This window comes from Sebastes umbrosus, chromosome 13 (genome assembly GCF_015220745.1).
Source record: "Sebastes umbrosus isolate fSebUmb1 chromosome 13, fSebUmb1.pri, whole genome shotgun sequence".
In the NCBI taxonomy this organism is placed as follows: domain Eukaryota; kingdom Metazoa; phylum Chordata; class Actinopteri; order Perciformes; family Sebastidae; genus Sebastes; species Sebastes umbrosus.
In genome coordinates, this window is record NC_051281.1 from 7531154 (window position 1) to 7553737 (window position 22584).

Below are 22584 nucleotides of genomic sequence, written 5' to 3' on the forward strand. Positions count from 1 at the left end.
CCAGAAACTGTGACCAGTTAAATGATGGAAAAATGCCTAAAGGCCCCAAAAGACTTAATGGGATTGTGGCAGCGGACTGTAATTACATGTGTGTGTGTGTGTGTGTTGGAGTGTCGGTGTGTAAAAGTGTAATTATGAAGTCTCACTCTGAGGAGTTGGGGGCTGGTGGGTGCTTTCTGATTTCCCTCGGTGCGCACTGAAACTTTTCCTCAGCAAATGTGTGCCCAGACACACACACACACACACACACACACACACACACACACGCATACACACACACACACACACACGTATGTGCTTTTATGTATGTGTATATAAGTCTTTGATTTTTGTGCGCATGTGTGAACGTACAACCTTGCAACTGTCCTTTACCAGCTGTTTAAAGTGGTGATGGTGTGTGTGTGTGTGTGTGGTAGGTACTTCTGTATGCGTGCTGTTCATGGACACGTCTGGTGTGCATTTATTTTTCTTTTATCAGCTTTCTTCAGGGTCACCACACAGAGCAGCTACTGAAATTCGGCTTCTGCTTGATGTAAACCTTTTTACTGTTACAACTGCTGCTTTACAATCTCCTCAGTAAAGTGAAAACATGATAAGAAAACACCAGCAATGATTGTTATCAGAGCTCACCAACAAATAGTCTTAAATATTCAGAATCGATGCTGAGCTGACCCCACTGTCAACATTTAAATATGTTTTTCTACATAGTGCATATTTTACACAGCTGTGTGACTCTATCCTGAGTTTCAACTCCCTGTTTGATCTTATCAACCCACATTGGAGTGATTACTCACACCACGTGCAATGAGTCTAACTTATTAACTGTAAATGTGTGATAATCAGCCAGTAGAGACAGGCCTGGTCTCACTCCCAGGGCTTCAAATACCGACGCTTGGGCAGTGTCCCTCGGCGTCTTTATACCGTCGCACAAGACACTCTTTAGCGTCTGTATGAGACGCACCAGGCTTTCAACTAACTCCAATGTAAACACATCCGCGTCAATATTAGACGTAGAGTAATAGACATAGTATTAAGAGTGAGAAGTCGTCTAAGGGCTGGTGGAAGGGACGAACAAACACAGGACTTTTACTCAGGGGACCTGCGTTTGTGTCCCATGTGACACCAAACGTTGAGTCATTTTTCCTGATTATCACATGACGCTACTTCACTGTTACAAGCCAATTTTAAGCCAAACCATGATGTCTTTATAACCCTAACTAAGTAGTTTTGTTTTCTAAACCGAACCGCGACCTTTTCAAAGCTCAAGATACTAGGCTAGTCTGTGTTACTGGTGTTACACGGTGTTCGGGCATACACCGATTACATTACTTACCTACCGCCCCCCACCGTCTTTTTCCATTTAGTTAATTTTTTGCATATCAGCGCCGTGCTAAAAGGGAACCATAACGATAACGAGGCAATCGCCTTGCGAAGGATGGGTTGGCCCTTCAGCGAAAGCTTGACCGGAGAGGCCAGACACACAGCCACCCGACGTTAGAGATTAAAGTAAGTGCACTACACATATTGAGCGTCATCTTTTCTTGTAAAATATCCGGTGTAATCGGTAACACCGGTGTAGTCTCAGGTTTATTAACCTGTGGGGAAATTTCCTCACTGTGACATCCCTACAAGACATTATGCAAAAGGTCGTCCCCCCAACAGCTGCAGAATATGACAGGTAGGGGTGAGATCACGTTGTGTAAGGGGATATGCAACATCCTAAATTCACTGTTAACAGTCTCTTTCTAAAAGGCTTCTGCAACAATCAGCTAATGGACGACACCCACCGCAACCCAGCTCAGCTTATTATGCGTGAGTGTGTTGTGCAGGTTGGTTAATGGTCCGATGTTTCCACCTGTGTTAAGAGACGAGGCAAGCTGACACCAGGAACACCGAGGTGAACAGATGCTTAACTTTTCACCTGTCTCTCTTTCTCCATGTCTCTCTCTCTCACACACACACACACAGGCCAGAACAAAGAAGCGGAGACGTTGCTTCAAACCGACACCATAAGAACGACTCAAAGAGAGAGAAATCTTCCCGATTCAAATGTTACTTTCATCCCTCAGTGAAGGTCAGAGGTGAAAGACATGCAGTGAATACTGTTTTCTCCTTCATTTACACACACCTCCTCTGCTGAATAACAATAGTGTGCAGGGCAGGAGGACACAATATCGTGTAGCTTGCTTCTGGTTTTGTAGTCACGAGGCGTCTAACCAGGTCTAACGCGTAACTACAGCACAGAAAAAGAGCATGACGAGGAATATGTTCACCTCATGGGAAAGAAAAGAACAGGTGTGTGTGTGTGTGTGTCGTGATCCCGCGGGGCCAGTCAGTCAGTCAGGACCAGCACAGACACGCTGAATTATTCAAATGTCCGTGCTACGTGTGTGTGTGTGGATAGAGTTATAAAATAGTAAAACACCCCCCCCCATCTCCTCTCATTTCATCACACAAGGACAAACACACACAGACTTCAGGGAGGTAACCTGTGTTTGACAGCTGAATGCTGGTGTGTGTGTGTGTGTGACAGTACAGTCCACAAATCTCACAAACCAAATGACACATGGCACCCTTTCCTCTCAGCTTTTCTTTCTTCATTTGTCACAAACTCTTTCCTCCCTCTCTCCTCTTGACCTCCCCCCTCCCTCCCTCCTGCCTTTCCCTCACCTCGCCTCCCCCTCCTCGACTCTGTCGTTTTATTTAATTTCCCCCCTCTCCTGACATCCTTACAGGCTGTGTTGCTGAGACCTCTGATCTATCCAGAGGGATTTGTGGTCAACACCCTTGTCTGCTTTTCTCATTATTCCTCCTCTCCTCCGTCCATCCCTCCTTCTTTCACTCCGTGGTTGTCCCTTGTGAACACTTGTTTCCCCCCTCTGCCTCTTTCCTTCACTCACTTGTTCCCCTATGAACCTCGCTTTTCTCCCCTTTGGTTTCCACCTCTCTTCCTCCCCTCTGCACAGCTCACTCTCTCCTCATCAGTTCAATGCTCGGTTGACATTTTGCTTATGTTTTTTTTTTTTTTTTTTTCCTCTCATCACGATTCCCTCTCCCTCCATGTGATTCCACCCACGTCTCCCACCTTGATCCCTCTCTCTCCATCCATCCTCCCTCCCACAGATTAAGGTGGGAATAGGAGGTTTTGGTCTTGGCCAAGGTCCAGTGGTGTAATGGCCAAAGACAGCTCTGCCTGCAGCGATTCAGGAGGGCTGCGTAATGACATTTGTACCACGTCGTGCTTAAATGTACCTCTACCAGCAGCAGGTCTCCGACTCCTCCAGACGAAGAGTCAAACTAAGACAACATCATCTCTCAACTCCAGACCTCGGGTCGCAGAAAATCACTGCTATTCTCCCGTCATGTGGACAACCTCTCATAACCAGGCCCACGGCCAAGACTGTGCACTGACTCGCGGAATAGTTAAAGTTCTGCTGATAGTGTCATTATCTTTTCTTCCTGTTTATCATGATAGTTCACGAGGAGTCAAATGATGTGACATGACCTGATCATCAAGAGGGGATATGGAAATGGCTGCAGAAATGTAAAAACAGGAACAGAGGAAGAAAGAAATATTTATGGATAAAAACACAGAAAACAAAGAAAACATAAAATGCTAATTGGCTAAGAATCGCAACTAATCCTAGAGAAATGGCACAGCATGCTGCTTCTGCAATGATAATTCCTAATTAAGGCTGTCAATCTACTAAAATAGTGAATCGGAATTAATCTTAAATTAATCACACAGTTTTAATCTGTTCAAAATGTACTTTTTAAAGGAAGATTTGTCAAGTATTTAATACTCTAATCAACATGGGAGTGGACAAATATGCTGCTTTATGTAAATGTATGGATATATTTATTATTGGGAATCAATTAGCATAAAAAATATGCTCAAATCATGACATAGCAAACTGCAGCCCAACAGGCAACAACAGCTGTCAGTGTGTCAGTGTGATATGATATCTGTATCTTCACTCTAGCTTTTAAACTTAGTTAGGTTTAGGAAAAGATCATGATTGGGTTAAAATAACTATGGATGTGGTGTAACTTAAATACAGAAGTTATGTGACAAATTAATCAACGTTGACTTCTGGTTTCACACGGGGTATGAACACTGGTCTCCTGGGCAAAAGTCTGGTGTTTTTTGTCGCTCTTTATACATTTACATACAAATTGATTTTGTGGGATATGCACGAATTACAGTGCTTTAATTTAATTTAAGTATAGCTATAAACGGTGTATGAGAACAGCCTGAATATAATCGTGTTCGCCCAGTATTCCCCCGTGTCTTTTACTTTCTGTCTGCTTCATTCGTCTCTTTCTCCGGTGCACGTCTTGAGTCAGTACCTGTCACTTGTGAGCATGTAGGAACAAATGCTGCAGGAATATTACTTCTCCTTCTCTCTGAAAAAGTTCCTGCAAGTTAACATATATTCCACATGTCCCATCTGGTTCCTTTAATGACATTATCAAATACATTACAGATCACACAAATCATCATGACGCTGTGTGACATGGGCTGGCTCCCAGATGTTTAAAACCACAGTGTGTGTGTGTGTGTGTCTCTGTGGTCACAGTGGCTGCTTTATGTTAACATACAACAAGCATGTGTGTATTTGTGTTCTTGCTCTTGAGTGTGTGTTCAAGCATTATGCTATATGCTCTTTTATTTTCTTAATATCCATGTGGCTCTAATTCATTTCTGTCATCCTTTCATGCCTCTTGCTCATAAAACACTAATTCAATAATTCTTCCAGATTAAACACACACAGACTCTCACACCAAACCATCGCTGTAGCCAAGCACAGAAAGTCATTTGTTCGAGCAGCATAGACTTCTATTTCGTGATGACTTTTTCAGAAACGTATGGGGGGGAGGAGGGAGAACGAATGATGGAGTGTGGAGGGAGAGGAAAGACGAGGGATGGAAAAGAGAGCAAGACTGGAAGGATGAGGTGAGTGAAGATGTGTCGGCGAGGAGGGAGGATTTGATGGATGACGGGTAGTTTTTGAGAGAACTAGTGAAGGGGTGAGTGAATGAAAATGTCAGGCGAGAGACGGATGGATCAATGAGCAGGTCAGAGCAGGTTCAACAAGTTAAACGGAGAGGAGTTGAAGCCTTGCATTGGTAAAAAAAAAGCTACTTTATTAAGAAATGAAGTAATAAATACATCATTCTATGTGGCGTTCGTGTACATTTACGTACATGCTTACTGCTGATCCCTGCATGAAATGATCCAGGATCTGCTCTCAATTATGAAAACTATTTCCTTGAATTATGCTGTGACACAGCATTTTACACACCCAAACCATAAAACACTGCCAAAAGATCTTCTTGGCCACTGACCGTTGAGTTATTTATATGACTTTACAACATAAAAGTCAAGACTCTCGCTTTACACCCTAAAAGATTGGGAACAGTTGAGATGGCGAGGCCGTTGCCGATTGGCCGCCTGAGGTATGTCAGTTGAGGAGGGACATTAGGCGCCAAGATGCTGACACCATCGTTTCATCATTAGATAAATGACCATCACTCTTGTCGTCTTTTCTCGGCTCTCTCTGCTCTACCTTTACTCTGCATCCTCTTTCATCTCTCCCTCTCAGGACAGAGGAAGCACCATAACATTTATATTTATTTTAGACAGAGCAAAGTTTAAGAAGCATGTGCTCATTTGTAAATATTAATGATAGATAATTAATTTATGGAGCCGTGCAAGTCACTGCATATTCCACAACACTGTTCTGCAAATATTTCATTTGTGTTAACAAATGAGGGAATTCTGCCCGAAAAAAAGCTAGAGAGCTTTTATTTTAAAACAGAAAGTTTTGAGTTAAAGATAAATATGAACTTTTTGTTCACGTCTACGACATATTTTACAGATGCAGACATTGAAACTGTAGTAATGTTTGCTGGTATGATGTCAATATACGGTCAAAAGATCATTTTCACTGTCTATCTTTGCTGTGAACTGCACGCGGCATGCGGAAAAAATAGGTGAGACTTAAAAAGCATGAGGTATCGCGACACCAGTGTGTTCCGGCCGTTACGGAAGGAAAAACTCTCCCTGGACGGACAGACATTCAATAGATGCCGTGTGTGCAGAATAGACCGACATAGTACAATTACAGTGTGAACAATCAGGATGACAAAAACCTCCATATATCCGATTAATATCCATAACGTACAGATGAGATTATGATATACAGTAATGGATCAAATGAACTGTCTGACGACCCGGAGCTGAACCATCAGATTACAGCGCAGACTGTCTCACCGGGGGGGCTCAAAAGACCGTTACCAGTTGGTGTGAGTGTGCGTGTGTGTGTGTGTTGGAAGACAAGGGAGGGATATTCCACCAGAAGCTGCTGCTGATTTATTCGAAACCCCTCCTCCTCCTCCTCCTCAAAGACACACACACATACACACATGCATATTATTCACATGCACGCACACACACCCCTCTGTGCCTCCCATAGGCATTCAGCTTTCCAGGGTTATGGGGGAATCAAGGGGGATTATGGGTGGTGACACCAACTACTAACCTCAAAACATCATCATTAATCCGTTTTGCGTATTGGATTGTTAAAGCCTGGTGTCAGCAGAATATCACTGTTTGACTGACAAAACAACTGATGGATTGATTGATTGATTGATTGATTGATTGATTGATTGATTGATTGTTAAAAAGAGGTGGATTTACTCGTTCATACTGCACCAATTAAAAGTCGACTAATCTTAACAGCTATAAACCTGATTTAAAAACTTGCTTCACACTCACCTCCTTGTCCTCATTCTTCCATCATCCCTCAACTTATTTATTTATTTCCTCCCCGACTGCCCCGACTTCTCCACAACTCCCTGCGTTTTATCCATCAATCATTTCTCTGGGAGTTCGCTACATCCATAAGCCTTATGGGATCTGCAGTTCACAGAGGAACCCCAGATGGTTAGACTGGATCTCCTGTTTCCCTCTCAGAGGAAAAGAAGCATTTGCACTGTACAGCATGTATGCATCTGCGAGTGTGTGTGCATGTATTAGCGGGTTTATAGTGCAGAGCTAGACGTGGCGTTAGACCGCAGGACAAACACATGTGACCGCTATAGCAGTGGGAGAACGGCCGTGATGGAAAAAACAGCCGCAACCACTGGAACGCTCCTCCACTTTAATTGCAACCATTTTAAAGACCCTGGGTACCGCCTGCTTCATTTCTTAGCTGGCTTCCCCGCCCCCCCCCAGACTGCAGCACACCCACTGATGATTCATCATGCTTTAACACCGCCGAGAGAAGCAGCTTTAGAAACCTGTCCAACCAGGTCGACATTAGGCAGAACTCTGACCAGTGAGTAACACAAACCAGATGGGATATGTGCAAAGCAGACTGCGCTGTAAGCATAGCTGCATTCGGTGATGTAAGGTATCACTCGGAGCTGGGAGACGTGTGCTGATTCTGGCTCGGCCGTAAACCTTTAAATGAAGCCAACTGAGCGGCGGTGGAATGGCTGTAATTGCAGACACCGGCTGGATTTTGGGCTTGTGGTCAGGTATTGCTGCATATATTCCGTCTCATGTGCTTCTCGGCCTCTTCCATGTGCGTGCACGTCCAGGCATGTGTGTGTGTCACCTAAGAGCATCCAGACTTTCTCTCACTCTCTCTCTCGCCCCGAATACTTTGCAGTTCATCCCATGTGTGTTAGTGCCTACCTTATGATTCTTGCCGTGTCTGTAGACCATCCAGTCCTCCCCGTTGGTGCTGACCTCCAGCTTGAAGGTGGTGACGTGGTAAGCCTTTTGAGTTTCCTTTGAAATGGCGCCCTGGGTGGCGATGCCTGTGAGCACCTTCAACGTATGGAGGTCCACCTATTGACGAAGAGGAGGAGAGAGGAAGTTTTACCAAAGAATAAAAAACATCATGACCAAAACATTAAAGAATGCAAACAAGCTGAGAACTGACAGTGGTGGATGAAGTACCTGAAAGCCACACTTTAGTAAAAGTATAGATATCTGACCACTTATCAGAATATTACTTGAGTAAGTCTTAAAGTGGTTGATCTTAAGTGTACTTAAGTATTGAAAGTAAAAGTACAAGTAAATGCTGTTAATAAATAAGAAAGCAAGTCAGAATTTTGAGATTTATGTCAAGTTTCTTCCTCTTGACATGCAACACCACCTTAAAAATGGAGGCTACTTGAAGAACAAGACTGTCCGTGTACGGTCAGTCTGTGCATTTGTGGGTAAATTGTTACACAAATAGTCAGTGGTCATGTCTATAGTGTTAAATCCAGTAATGGTATGTGTCCACAGGACCCGTCCTTTCCACGCTTTCCATTCATTGTCTATGCAAGCAGCCGTGCAATGCATTCTGGTAGCGTGGCGGCACGGTTTGAGAGATGGGGCGTCGCCTTGGCTGCTCCTCATTTGCATAAAGTTGAGGTCTAGGCTACTTTATGCAAATCAGGGGTGTCCGGCGTCCTGTGTGACTCATCGCTCGCTAAAAACTTTTAAAGTAACCGTTCAGATACTCCCAAAAAAGTACTGTAACGTATGGAAGTATTATTACTTTGGTGCATTACACCACTGAGAACTGATAATGAAACTCTCTATCCTTCCCTGATCTGAATCTAATTCTAATGTTAGCCCAAAACCCAAGTCACACACTTGACACAGCGCCCTCATGCTGACGCTCTTACAACATTAAATTGATTAAAAATAGACACAAACACACAAATATACACCTGAATTTATCAGCATCCATCTCTCACCTTCACCGCTCCACTTTCCTCTCCTTCTCATCTCCTTCTCTCTCTCCCTTCCTCTCCCTCTCTGTGCCTCTCTCCTGGCAGATCGATAGTAATGACCCGGGGCTCATTTTAATTTCCTCCCATACAATAGCCATAATCACCTCCCCATCCTGATTGTGGATGCTACGCTACGTGTCTGGCATGCTGCTAGCTGTGTTGCATTATACATGGACGGCACTGTGTGCTGAATGCGGGCTTCAAAACTCCTTCATTTCAAGGTCCCTCAAGTAGATACTCATTTGTTTTGCTCCACGGTGCTCAAAATGAGGAGATCAGGCAGAACAATGGAGCTCTCTGAATCACTATCGGAAGTATCAAAAATGATTATTTCATAGACTTTCAATTTGTAAGTGATATAAATAGATTATATTCTTTGGTGAATATATTTTAACACGACTAAAGAAGACTTTCACATCTATATTCTGTGCTTTTATCTGGGGTCTGACATGATTTTATTGAGGGTTATAGTAGTTCAAGCTGTACTGTAAGTAAAGCACTGTAATTTGTGTATATCCCACAAAATCAATTTGAATGTATTGTGAACAAGGAAGTATAAAGAGCGATAAACGCCGCATAGGGACGAGGTCAGAGTGGATGGATGGGTCCAAAAACACCAGACTTTCACTCAGGAGACAGAGGCGTTTGTGTCCCGTGTGAACCAGAAGTCAACGTTGATTTATTCGTCATGTAACTTTTTGTACTTAAGTAATACCACTTCTGTTGTTATGTAATCCCAAACGTTGACTTATTTGTAATATAACTTCTGTACTTAAGTAACGCCACTTCCGTAGTTATTTCAACCCAAACCACGATCTTTTCCTAAACCTTACCAAGTTGTTTCCTGTGAAGACGTCTTACTTGCTGTTTTTAAATCTAATCTTAAAACTCACTTGTCCCTTTTAACTTTCCCCTAGGGTTTTTAGAATTACTATATTATAGTAATTTTAGTTACTTTTAACCTTCTATCATTTTATTTATCCTGTTTTAATGCTTTTAATTGCATGTTTTGTTTGTGTCTGATTGTTTTACCCTTTATATGAAGCACCTTGACATTTCTCTATACTTTAAAGTGCGCTATATAAATTAAACTCATTATTATTATTATTGTTAAGGCGGAAGTTTATTTTGAAAAGACTGTATGCATGTGATGAGTGGACACGTGTTGCTGGACATTCGTAGGAAAACGCACAAAAAATGAGGAATAACTTTAAGATATCATGCGGCTCGTTGTATGACGATTCAGTACATTGAGTAGTTACAGTTCCTTACCAGGAACACAGCACACCTGCAGCTGTTTAACCTGAGTATTTCACATCTTAAAGCCCTCAGTTTACATGAATTATGTTCTCTGCTGCGTTGGGACCGTGGCTGGAAATTCAAGCCTCTACTTTACAACGAGAGGCTGCAGACAAATAAAGAGCAGAAGATGAGAAAGGTTCCACTGTAGGTTATAACATTTATTCTCCTCCATTGGAGCTGCTGAAACCTGTAGATTAATCAGGACTTGTTGTGTGTAGGTGTGCGAGTGTGTGCTGTGCATCGCACTGGGGTATAGTACAAAACACCGGGGGAGGTAAAATGCTGCGTTTGTTATCTGTCAGGGAGACAGGTGTTTTAGATTACTTCCAACACACACACACACGCACACACTCACACGTACACACTCACACGCACACACTCGCCTGCACGCTTAGGGCCAAACAGAGATCCACCAAGACAACTAATCGATGGTCCAGAACCGAGGAGAGGAACGATGAGAAGAGGAAGGGTGAGGAGTAAGAGAGAGAGAAAGAAGAGGAGGAGGTGGAGAATGAATAAGAGAGGAGAGAGAGAGAGAGAGAGAGAGAGAGAGAGAGAGAGAGAGAGAGATATGCTAAGTGAGCCTTCCCAGGAAAGGCTTCTCATCAATCACAGAGTTGTTAGAATAACGTAGCCACCAGAACTCACATCATCAATCTGCACCACACCTCACTGGACCAGCCCCGCATAGAACAGAATAGAATAGAATAGAATAGAATAGAATAGTTGCATCCAAAATGTTATACTAACATGCTATTTAGTATGTGAGATTTTTTAGTATGTCCGAAACCTTGGTATGAAACCAAGGTTTCAATTGGATTACATCCTATTTCCTGTGAAATATTACAGTATGCAAACGCTGGACACTACGGCGGCATAAATATCCCATAATGCAATGCAACAACGTTCATAACGACAGCTCTGTAATGTCAATGACGCCTACATTTAAGTGTATGAATTCCACTTTGCTAGGCGTAATAGTTTTTAAATTAGTTCAGACTTTATGATTCTCACAAATCCTCGCTTGGTCACATGAGGTTGGTACAGGTTACCATGGTTACGTGTCTCCAACTGGCAAGGAGGCTCTCAGGAAGTGACGACATAAATTACTGCTCAGTGCATCCGAAAAGACACATACCACTGTTCATTCACACAAAAGTATGTTGAAGGATATACACATATTGAATAAGTAGTGTATAGTATGACTTCATCCGAAATCACATCACATCCAACACCCAATATGTGTTCGTATTCAACCTACTTTTGTAGGTTGAACGATTGTACCTCTTCCTGGGAGCCTCCTTGCCATTTGGAGACGTGTAACCACGGTAACCTGTGCCAACCTCTTGTGACCAAAACGACGGTTTGTGAGAATCAAAGTCTGAATTAATTTAAAATATATATTACGCCTAGCAAAGTGAAATCATATACTTAAGAGATAAATTGAAGCGCTATTGACGTTACAGAGCTGTCCGTCAACGTCTATTATGAACGTTGTCGTCCCTACCGCATTGCATTGTGGGATGTTTATGGCGCCGTAGTGTCCAGCGTTGCCTACTGTAATATTTCACTAGAAATAGTATGCAATTCGTGCACTTTTGGTTTCATACTAAGGTTTTAGACATACTAAAAAATGTCACATAGTGTTTTAGCGTACTAAATAGCATGTTAGTATGGACATTTGAACACAACATGTGATTTTGGACGGAGCCATAATAATAGAACAGAACAGAATAGAAGAGCATGCTACATCAGCGAAAGTGCCCTAGAAAGACATTTAAACAACACACGTGGCTCTTGAGCTAACTTGGCAACACACACATGCCTGAGCGGCAAGTGCACACCTATCAACAAACACACACTTGAACACACACTCACACAGACATGCATGGACACACACACTCAGTTATAAGAGACCAGGGGCTGCTACAGTAGATGCAAAAAGGAGAGGCATGTTGGCATTTATGACAGCTGCTTGTCAAGACAGGAGGTCGCACACACACACACACACATATACACAAACGCACACCTATGTACACACACACATGCAGGGGCCTTGCTCTAGGTGTTAACGCAGGGGAACAGCTGAGAGCCTCTGTGGAACGCAGCGACCCCGACCACAACACCGGTGACCAGAGAGAGACAGAAAGACAACACGAGAGAAGTAGAAGCTTCAATTCCAGCCAATTCTGTGTGGATGTGTCACGAACAATACAATCTGAATCGGGTCTTTTCATGAGCTGAGGAGATTATATGGTCAATCTGAATGTCAGGACAAAAAAAAAAGAATTTCATGAATAAAATATGGAGAGTCGTTCAAGCGATTCACGTTAAGCAAATTCTTTAATGTCAGCTAATTTTGAGAGTGGGCCGGAGAGAGTGAGCTGTCAGCTGCAGTTGAGGTGAAACAGGAAGGAAGTGTGAGACTGATGGGACCTTGGCCTCACGCTGCCTCTTGGCCACAGTCCCTTCCTGTGTTTGCTGGCCCTGAGTTTGGCCTCAGTAGAGCTCTGACAATCATAACTACCGCTTCTATTCCATATCTGAGATTGTGTCATGATAACAGACAGCAAAACACTGATGAGGGATCAGCTCCTTTACTGTCAACTGAACTTGATCATTTCGTAGAAGCAGCACATCTTGGGTTATCTTATCACAGCTTTTAGGCCGTGATCAGACAGAGTGCGTTCTAGCAGCCTGGGGCGGCTCTTTGTAATTGTTTTCAATGAGAGTGAAGCGTTTCGCGCGCTGTTTTTGCGTTGCTGAGCACCTTGCGTTGTTACAGAAGCGCCCTGAACGCCTCGAGTTGAAAATAATTCAACTCAGAATGGAAAAGCGTCCGACGTCATTAGTGTTTTTTCTCATTGTGGTGACTTTTGCTGAATACCCAGAGCTTTATGACTTTACCAACCGCAGTAACTATGATCACAACAGAAAACAGCAGGCCTGAAGGAAGTTGCTAGATACCCAGAGCCATTTGTTTATGAGTTTACCAACATTAGTTACCATGATCTGAACAAAAAATTGCAAGAGGCAAATTAGTGCGGTACTTGAGATTTTGGGTAAGTTGTTTTCATTAATTTAAACTGTACTATTAACTCTTTGGGTCACGTACAGTTCATGGTTTGTAATAAGGTAACGTTAGCACTAGGGCCGACCCAAAATGCTTCGAAGCTCCGAAGACCGTTGCCATATTCGAACGCTTTGTTTTTTTTATTTTTATTTTTTATATACAGTATAGCTGTATGTAATAATAATGTAGAAATCCCAAAATAGTCCATGAAATAAAGAATAATCCCACAACATCATTCATCATTCATATTCAACATTCATTATCATTAGTTATTCTCAGACAGATATCGCCGTTTGTTGTGTTTAGAGGTGTGTGTGTGTGTGTGTGTGTGTACAGTAGTGCGGCAGCAGCACTGAAAAAGGGGAGATGGAGACAAACAGACATGTCAGTCTTCTGCGCCGCACTGCGTCACGAAGCTTCGGATACCTTCGAATATTTCTTACTGAAGCTTCGAAGCCCCAAAAGGGTATTTGGGACAGCCCTAGTTAGCAGTCATTTAGTGGTTTCCTGGCAACATATAAAATAAAAAGACGCAGCAAACTTAAAAAAAACGCTCTGTCTGATCGGGCAACAAAAAGGTGCGAAAAGTGTAGTGCGCCTCGTGTTTTCCACCTGCCAAACGAGCTCTGTGTGATCAGGGCTTTAGAGAGGATGTTGTTAAATGCACAACAGAAAGACTAATTCCTGTGAGCTTTTTAGTGGTGTGATTGTGCTGCAAGATTTTAGTCAGGAAAAGTGAGAGTCAAGCAGCTGGCATCCTGACCAGTTGGCAAACTATGGGTGATGATGAGAGTTTCTGGCTCTCGAAACTTGCTCTTAAATTTCTATGAAATAGAGAAGACGCTGGGTACAGGAAGAGCTCAAACTGATGCCTTAATGAAGGGAAATCTTTGGTGAGATTTTGCCTATTTCAAAAAAAGCGTGTTGAGAATGAGTAAAGCGAAACCTGCGGGCCGTCTTTGCAAGGCTGCAGGAAGGTGACACCCAACAAGATAATCTTTTGTTTATAGGAGGCGTCTCACCGAAGAGCGCCTCGCAGGCTGGTTTGAATTCATTTGTGTCTGAGGGGTGAGTGAACCTCACACTCCCTTTCCCCTCTCACCCAGACAGCCTCATAACTCACGCCTGGCACAGGGATGGCAGGAAGTTGGCACTGTGATAAAATACGGGAAACAATGCCTTACCCAGGCATCTAGCTGCTAAACCTTGATATCACTACACCTCCCACTCACTCACTCGCTCTCTCTCTCCCTCCCACACACTCGCACACGCTGACACAAATAGAGCTGTGGCGGAGTTATTATGTGTGACATGTCAACGCAAGGAAAAAAAGATGCTATTAAAATAAGAGTGCAATCTGTTTTTAGTTTCGGCAGAGTAAACTTTTTCAGGAATACGATTCTGTGTTTCAGGGTTTGGATCTTGGATCTGTGCCACATCCCGAAGAAAGAGAAGAAACCCCTCAAAACTTGAAGAAAAATTTGCTTTTGATGTACTACGTGTACCCAATCTTGACTCCTAGATATTATTAGTATATACTACTAAATCATTTTAGTTTTTTTACTTCAGTATCAACGTTTTTGTGACTTGCAAGATACGTTAAAATATTTCCTTATTATGTTAATAGAAAATGTGATCCGGTCGGCTGAAGGAGTTTCTGGTGAATGTACATGATTTTGCCTGACTTTGTGCAGAATCCGACCCGGTGGCACCGATGACAGGCATTAAGAATAACTATATAGAAATATCTTCTCGCTGATGGCCTTGTTTGTATATGTGGGTCACATAGAGGCATCCGCATTAAATTGAGACTGTTTCATAATCTGTTAAAAGTTCCTCACAGTAACTTTAACATATATTTGCTGTAAATTAGTTGTATGTGACCATAATTTCTAGGGGATGGGTTTATTAACTCACCTTTTGAAAAGTACGTGTGAGGTCAGTTTGTGTGTAATAGAGATGAAGATTTAACTTCTTACGTGTACATCTGTTTATAATTGAGTGTACGGCTCAGTTTCAATTCAGGATTTGTGTGGCTATAGCGTATGTGAGTGATTGCAAGTGTCATTGATGTGATCATGGTACCCATTATCAATGGACCCATAAGACCATCTATGAATAGAGTCATTGAGGAACCCGTGAATTCTACTTTGTTTGCACCACAGCTCCAGGTCTCTAGCCTCGTACCTGTATGTACTCTCTGTTGCTGTCTTCATTGGGCGTCCATCCGTTGTCATGGTAATTGAGTCGGGCCTGTCGCGGCAGCCAGTGTTCATCGTAGAAACTTGACGAGGCGGTGATCTGGTCATCTGTGATCTTTCCCGACTCCAGACCGAACGCATTACTACAGTGGAACGCTACAAGACAATAGGAGGGGGAGAGGAAGAGATTTACACCAAATATTCTAACTTTTATTACATTTAAAAAAATATAAAAAATTAAATTAAAACTTACTCTCACTGACTTCCTTGTGCGTCATGTTGTATCGAGCTGAGAAGCCATCTTTAGCCACGGCCATGTCCGTGTGGAAGGATAGAGAGAGGATCCCGGTAGATGATTGGATTTCAGGAGGCACCCTGGTCCCACAGTATCGACCAATCAGAGGGCCAACTGTCGATCACACAACAAGTATCGGATTAGCCATCAGTCTGTTTAATTTCTGTCCGCAACTTAAATATATGCTGGTTTATTTGTGTCCCTCGTGATCATGGTTACACAAGATGTTACAATGATCTCACTCATCCAGGTGTCAAGATGATTCATTAATATTTTCATTCCTTTATCAATCCCTTTATCCCGTAATCCTCATCTCTCTGTCTCTATCCTCTGCTACTTGCATTGTTGTTTCCCGTCTTCCATTATCTCTATCACTCCTTCCTCCGCTGACATCTGCTCATCACTCCACCCTCTCATGTCATCACCTCTCCTCCCTCCATCTATCAACTCTATCACTGGTTTTACTATGTGTACTATATATATACATGTGTGTGTAAATCCCAGGATCTAAGTGATTCCTCTACTGTCCTCTTCTCTAATACCACAACTTGTACATGTCAACACAAACAGATGAGTGTGATTTAGAGCCCCGGGGTGTGTGTGCATGTGTTGATTCATCCTGCTCCTCCCTGACTCCTCTCTCTCACACACATACAGATACTGTACACACACTGGGAGGCTTGTGGAGGAGGAAGAGGAAGAAAATAGCAGCCAATCGATCAGCGCTATTGATTTTTTCTCTCTTCCCTTTTGGGATTGGTGGATATTTGAAATAGGGCTCTAGAGCAAATAACGGTAATAACTCTTTTCTTGATGGTGGTGGTGAAAGGAGGAGAAAGGCAAAAAAGAGGAAGAGGGAGAGAATCTAAAATCCACAAGAGATGATTTCTATAAATAAATGACCCAAGTTTGCATAAAATTGGGGTCCAACGAATTGAATATATATTTTTTTTGGAAGATTTAATATTTAATATTTCTGGCTCGCAGGCAAAAATGGTCTCATTTCTCTTTCTTCCTCTTTGTTTATGAATTTAATTTCAGCAGAGTATAAACTTGACAGAAGGCACATTTGTCCCTTGCCTGACCCCTGAAAACAGATACAGTACTGTATGTGGCAACACACACACACACACACACACACACACACACACACACACACTGATACCAATGCCATGCCATGCCATGGAGGGGAATGAGAGCAAGCAACACAATCATACTTATACCAGCCCGGTCACACTAAATGGTGAATGAATGACACAGTAATTTGCAAATAATTTCGCGTGCAATAAGAACGCCATTCTTGCTTTCGGCGTGTCATTTGTACGCCATGTAGTCTGTATTGACTGCAATGTAAATGCATCCGTGTAAATATGCTACGGTCAGAGCTAGTGACGTAGAATAAAAAGTGAGAAAGACTGATTATGGATGGCAGGAGGGAAGGTGGACGGGTCCAACAAACACAGGACTTTCAACCTGGAAACTGATGTTTAAGTGTTTTTGTCCCAAAGAGTTGTTGAGTTAAATGTAAGTTACTTTAGTGGCGTGTTTTTAGTGACGTGTTTTCCGTACTTCTGTTACGTTGTTTCCGTACTTTTTACTTATTTTTTATGTACTTATTTTAAGCTAAACCATAATGATTTTCATAAACGAGTGAATGAGTGCAAATGCGCGGACCGCAGTTGCTCCTGCTCGTTTTCTTATTTTATGCAACTTTTAGCTTTCTTCTTTATCTTCTTTTTTTCCAATTTGTTTCCTAGCAACTAACTTAAGCTGCGTCCTCTCTAAACATGCTTTTAAAGAGATTTTTGGTCTGTTTTTCTAAATGTGCAATACTGTCATTAATACTGCATTTATACTGTACGTTTCAAGAATTATTCTTATTTATACCATTCTGGCATTTATATTAACACACTTAATAGATCCCACTTCTCAGCATTTTGTATTTACTTATTGGCACTGTGGTTATTTTTTATATATTGTGTCATAATGCAAATATTTGTACATATTTTACATATCCTATTTTCTTATCTTTTTAAATTTAATACTTACTTATATTTCTTTAAATATGTTATGTTTGTACTGTAGCATTATATACATAATCTACATGTTAAATACTCCTTTATTTCTATTTTCTGACATTTCTTTATGTTAATAAAAGAGCAACTGTAATGCCCCAATTTCCTCCCGGGGATCAAAAAGCCTAAAATGCATCCTCGTGACACGCATAATGTCCTTGTAATGTTGTGTGCTATTTATACGCCTTTCCACGAGATCGGGTTGCTCGTACACATACTGTACATGGGAGTAAATGCAAAAACACACACACAAAACAACCATTAACACTTGAACCTGATAAGAAACAACCATGGCCATGCTCTGCCCTTGCTCTTTCTCATCCTCTTCCTGCTCAGGACTCTACTCTCCTGCAACGGTTGAACTAAGTCCTTCACCTCTGAATCTCATCCTGTATATTTCCTTCCCTTTCAACCTCCTCCCACTTCATTCCACTTTGCTTCCTTTACTTTCATCCTGCCATCCTTCTCATAGTCTCTCTTGGAGCAGAGGCCTTTCATCCTCACTTTCTCTTCCATCCCTCTCTCTTTTTGCCTTTCTGGTCATCTTAATTTTTTTTTTTACTTTCAACTTTGCGTAACCTCTCGTCTTCTATTTAATCTCCTGGAAATGAGTAAAGATGTTGTGGCTTTTCTCCTTTAATCGCCCTATTCTCTTTGTACCATCTCTCGGACTTGTCTTCTCTCCTCAGGCTGAATTCATATTTACAGCAAAGTTATTCATAAGAAGAAAAGCACCAATAGTTGCTCTCCTTAATGCTGTTCAGTCTTTGCTGGGTAAGTTCTAAATACTTTACAAGATATATTTAAAGAGGACCTATTGTACTTTTGTGCTTTTTCCCTTTCCTTTAGTGTTATATATTTTTTTTTTTGCGTGTAAAAAGGTCTGCAAGTTACAAAGCCCAAAGTCCACACCAAAGAGAGTTAGTCTCCCCCACAGAAACACTGCTCTTGAACTGCCTGAAATGCCTTGCTTGAAGTCCCGCCTTTTCCTTTTTAACGTGGCGATGTCACCAAGTAACACACTTTGTCTAGCGGCTAGTTTGGCACGCCCAAAGGAGCTCAAACAGAGCGAAAAATAAAGCATTTTTTGAACATTGAAGCGTGTAAACACGTTTTAGAACCCCAAAATACAAGTATGCACCTGAAAATGAACATAATAGGTCCTATATAATAATCAAGCAATTATAAATGTCTCCTTCAAATTGTTAAAACGACATAGAAATAATAAGTATCACGCAACAAACTACAAAAAAGGATCAAAACTAAAATAGAAAAGCATAAAATACTGCAGGAAAGATTTATTTTCCAAGACGAATCTTCCTCCTCTTCCATTCCAACTTGCTGAACTCCCTTCAAATCCTCCTGTTTCTCTTTTCTCCCTGTGCTCTCCTGGCCTTCATTTATTCATCTCAACTTCTCCTGTCTTTGTTCTAGTCTTCCCAGCGAGTGGAAGACCTTTCCCTGCCCTTCCACCGCTCTTCTTTTTCTCTATACCTGTTCCATCTCTTGAAACCAGATCCAAGGTCTCTGTGCCTTACATTTGTCCTTCTCAACTCTTCCAGTCCTTCTAGGAGCGAGACCAGAAATATCCTAGCCCTCTACCGCTCCTCCTCTCACCTCCCCTCTTTCCTCCCTCCTCTCAGCAACTCCTATTTTATTTTCCCCTTGAAACGTTGTGTTGTTTCTCCACAGTGGGTGCCAGCATCCTGCCTGTGAGCTTAGCTTTCATCTACCAACGCACAGCTACTAAAATAGTTGCTACTCCACCTCAGTCAATAATGATGTAGGCAGGGCAGAATACGCACCATTTTAACTTTGCCTCTTTTTAGTATTGACTCGTGAAATGGTTGAATTATTGTTTAAAATCACCAACAGCACCATTGTCATTGAACCATGATCATCATCATGATCCATAAACACATCCAGTTGATGAACGTCTCACCTCCTGGGAGCCCGTCCCACACCTCCAGCCAGTCGTACTTGCAGTCCCCCTCTCCGCCCGGCAGGGGGTCGTTCTCCAGGTCGAAGGTGAGGAAGGTGAGGGTCACGTCCATGCTGGGGGGCACGATGATGATGAAGGAGCACTCCAGGTTGTGGGGGTATTTGTCGGGGAAGCCCGGGGACTCGATGAGACCCGAGGGACTGGTGAAGTTACGGGAACAGTCTGAACCTGGAGTGAGGACACAGATACAAGATATAGATTAAGAGACATAGAAAGTGCATATTTATAGCAGTTTGACACCATAGACTGTGATTATACTTCAAACTAATGATATTATCCAGGGCAAACACTGAAGGAAGGTGCTTTAAAACTGAAACCTGCCTCACAATTTCATCATAAAGTTTGGCTATGTGAGATTAACTCTGACTCCACATTATGTACTTTAAATACAGTTAATGTGATTGTTGGAAAGCATGTAGAATATGTATTTAGAGCAAAGTTAGGTCTGCTGATGTCCCAACTTGTGAGATATCAGCATTTGAAGTAACTCTGTACTCTATTTATGTAGATATGAATCTTGTGGGTAGAAAGTCTTGATTTCAGCATTTTGGCTGTCGCTGTCTTGGTTTTTTGCAACCAGAAGTGACACGAGAGGGTGGAGCTAAGTACAACTGAACACTGAATAAGACACTTTTAGGTCACCAAATTGTAATATTAACTTTCATGAATTGAAAACACACAGTGAAAGGGTTAAAGTTCTATGACAAAAGGATCCTTTTCTGATGCAACCAGAGGAGTCGCCCCCTGCTGGCTGTTAGAAAGAATGCAAGTTTAAGACACTTCTGCATTGGCTTCACTTTTCAGACCCGAAGGTAGCCCTCTGATTTTAACCAGCAGACATTTGAAGCACTAAACCAGTAACCAATTTACATTGTGTCATCTGTAAAGACTAAGATAAAGCAGAGTGTGAGCGAGAGAGCAACACTATAGAGGACTGATTGCCAGAAAGCCCAAGTCTGGGTGTTCATAACAGACAAATGCACTTGAGCAAGACGCTGTATCCCCACCAGCTCCTGGGAAAATGCAGGGGCAACCTCAAAAGAGACATTGCTCTTTGAGTATTAACACAGAGATTGAGGAATTCAAGTGAGACAGAAGGAAACAAATAAAGATAAAGAAAGAGAAGAAGAAAACCAGTGGGAAATCAAATTGAGCAAGAAGAGAGAGAGATAAGAACAAAGACGGAAATAAAGATGTGGAAAAAGATGTAAACAGGAGCATGAAGGGCAGATGTAGAATATGTTGACAGTATCACGGTTGGGTGGTCTGACAGTTATGAGAAGCTTTAGATATCATCGTACGTGCACACACACACACACACACACACACACACACACACACCGTGATCTGGGGGTAATCTGGGGCTCTTCATTTCTGAATGACTGTAATACCCTCTCTATTAATACTCACACACGTTATGGAGCGGATGGGGTCGCACCAACTGGACCATTATTCCAGTCCGCCCAGCCATGTATGACCAAACACCCAGACTGTCTAAGCCTCTTATGGTAACCCATTTCTCTGCAGTCTGTTAAGAGTGTCTGCTATTGTGCTGCCTTGCGTGCGTGCTTGCATGAGTAAATGAAGAGCAAGTGGGTAAGAGACACATTAAGAGAGAGTGAGTGTATCCTGGCATGCAAAGTGCATTTAAACATGAGTGTGTCCATGTACAGTTATGGGTGTTTGTAACAAGCGGTCTACATCAGACGTGTTTCAGCTCCAGTCTTCATCTGTCTCACTTGTGTTTGACTGAACAGATAAACATTGATTTTAATCAATCCGGCTGTCTGCTTTGGCTGCTTAACAGCTTCCACTTTGTGCTCATAACTGTGACCAAATGTGTCTTTTTAAGCTTTATATGTATTTTACGTATGTATTGGGCTTTGAGTGCTGCCAATAATGAAATTGATCCACAACTAAAATGGCTAGTTTTGCCAAAGATTTCAATGGAAACAGGTTGTTACACCAGGAAGTGGTGTGAGACACTGCACTTTTTTAAAAAACAATTTCTAGTAGGCTAGTAAGTCTGTGACACTGATGATCAAACGTTGGCATTCCCATTCAACGAAACTGCATTATGAATTACATTTCATGGGAAACTAATTTTGTGGATTTTGCGGATTACGTTTGTTTTTGAGGTACCACAAATATGTTTGTAATGATAGTCCGCAGAAGTCCGCGTAGGTAGGAGATCGGGGTGGATGGGTCCAACAAACACAGGACTTTCACCCAGGAGGCCGTTGTGCGCGACCCGTGTGAAACTAAAAGTCAACATTCACTTATTTTAATTCACATCTATAGCATAATAACATACCATAAGTAGTAATTTTAAGCCAAACCATGATGTTTTTTTACTAAACCTAACCAAGTAGTTTTGTTGCGTTTTTTTTTCTTTTGTTTCAATTTACAACATTAACCATGTGTTTAAAACTGTTTAAAACTGCGTCCATAATCTGGGAGAAAATAAGGTTCCCTCGAAGCATAATTGAGAATGCAGTTTAGTTGTATGGGAACTTAATTTAGTAGGAGACGGGGTTGAACCAGGAATATTGATGTTGTGTTTCCTGTCTCCACACTTCATTTTCTTTTACTTTCATTTTAAATCAACTTAAGTTTATTGTGGAATTTCACTGATCCTGCACGGCAGCTGTCTGGGGAAATATTTGACAAAATCTCTTACATGGCTGATTTATAGTTTCAATTGCAGAAATTGAAATGCAACAAATACATTTTCCCTATTTTGATTTGTTTGAATACCTCCCCTACATCTATATGATCCTCCATCTTCCACGGCAACCATCTATTTTTAGTGCAACAAAGATTGTCTGTTTGTCTTG

General features: G+C 42.0%; 1 protein-coding gene across 2 annotated transcripts in view; it reads right to left on the bottom strand.

Annotated features, from left to right (window-relative positions):
* nrp2b (neuropilin 2b) overlaps positions 1-22584 on the bottom strand; it is a 119098-nt gene that overhangs the window by 56427 nt on the left and 40087 nt on the right. For both annotated transcript variants that reach the window (XM_037788973.1, XM_037788974.1), the window contains exons 4-7: positions 19688-19915; positions 15629-15784; positions 15362-15531; positions 7706-7861 (exon numbers count right to left, since the gene is read on the bottom strand). In XM_037788973.1, coding sequence (XP_037644901.1) covers positions 7706-7861; positions 15362-15531; positions 15629-15784; positions 19688-19915 — 710 coding nt within the window. The remainder of the gene's footprint in view (positions 1-7705; positions 7862-15361; positions 15532-15628; positions 15785-19687; positions 19916-22584) is intronic.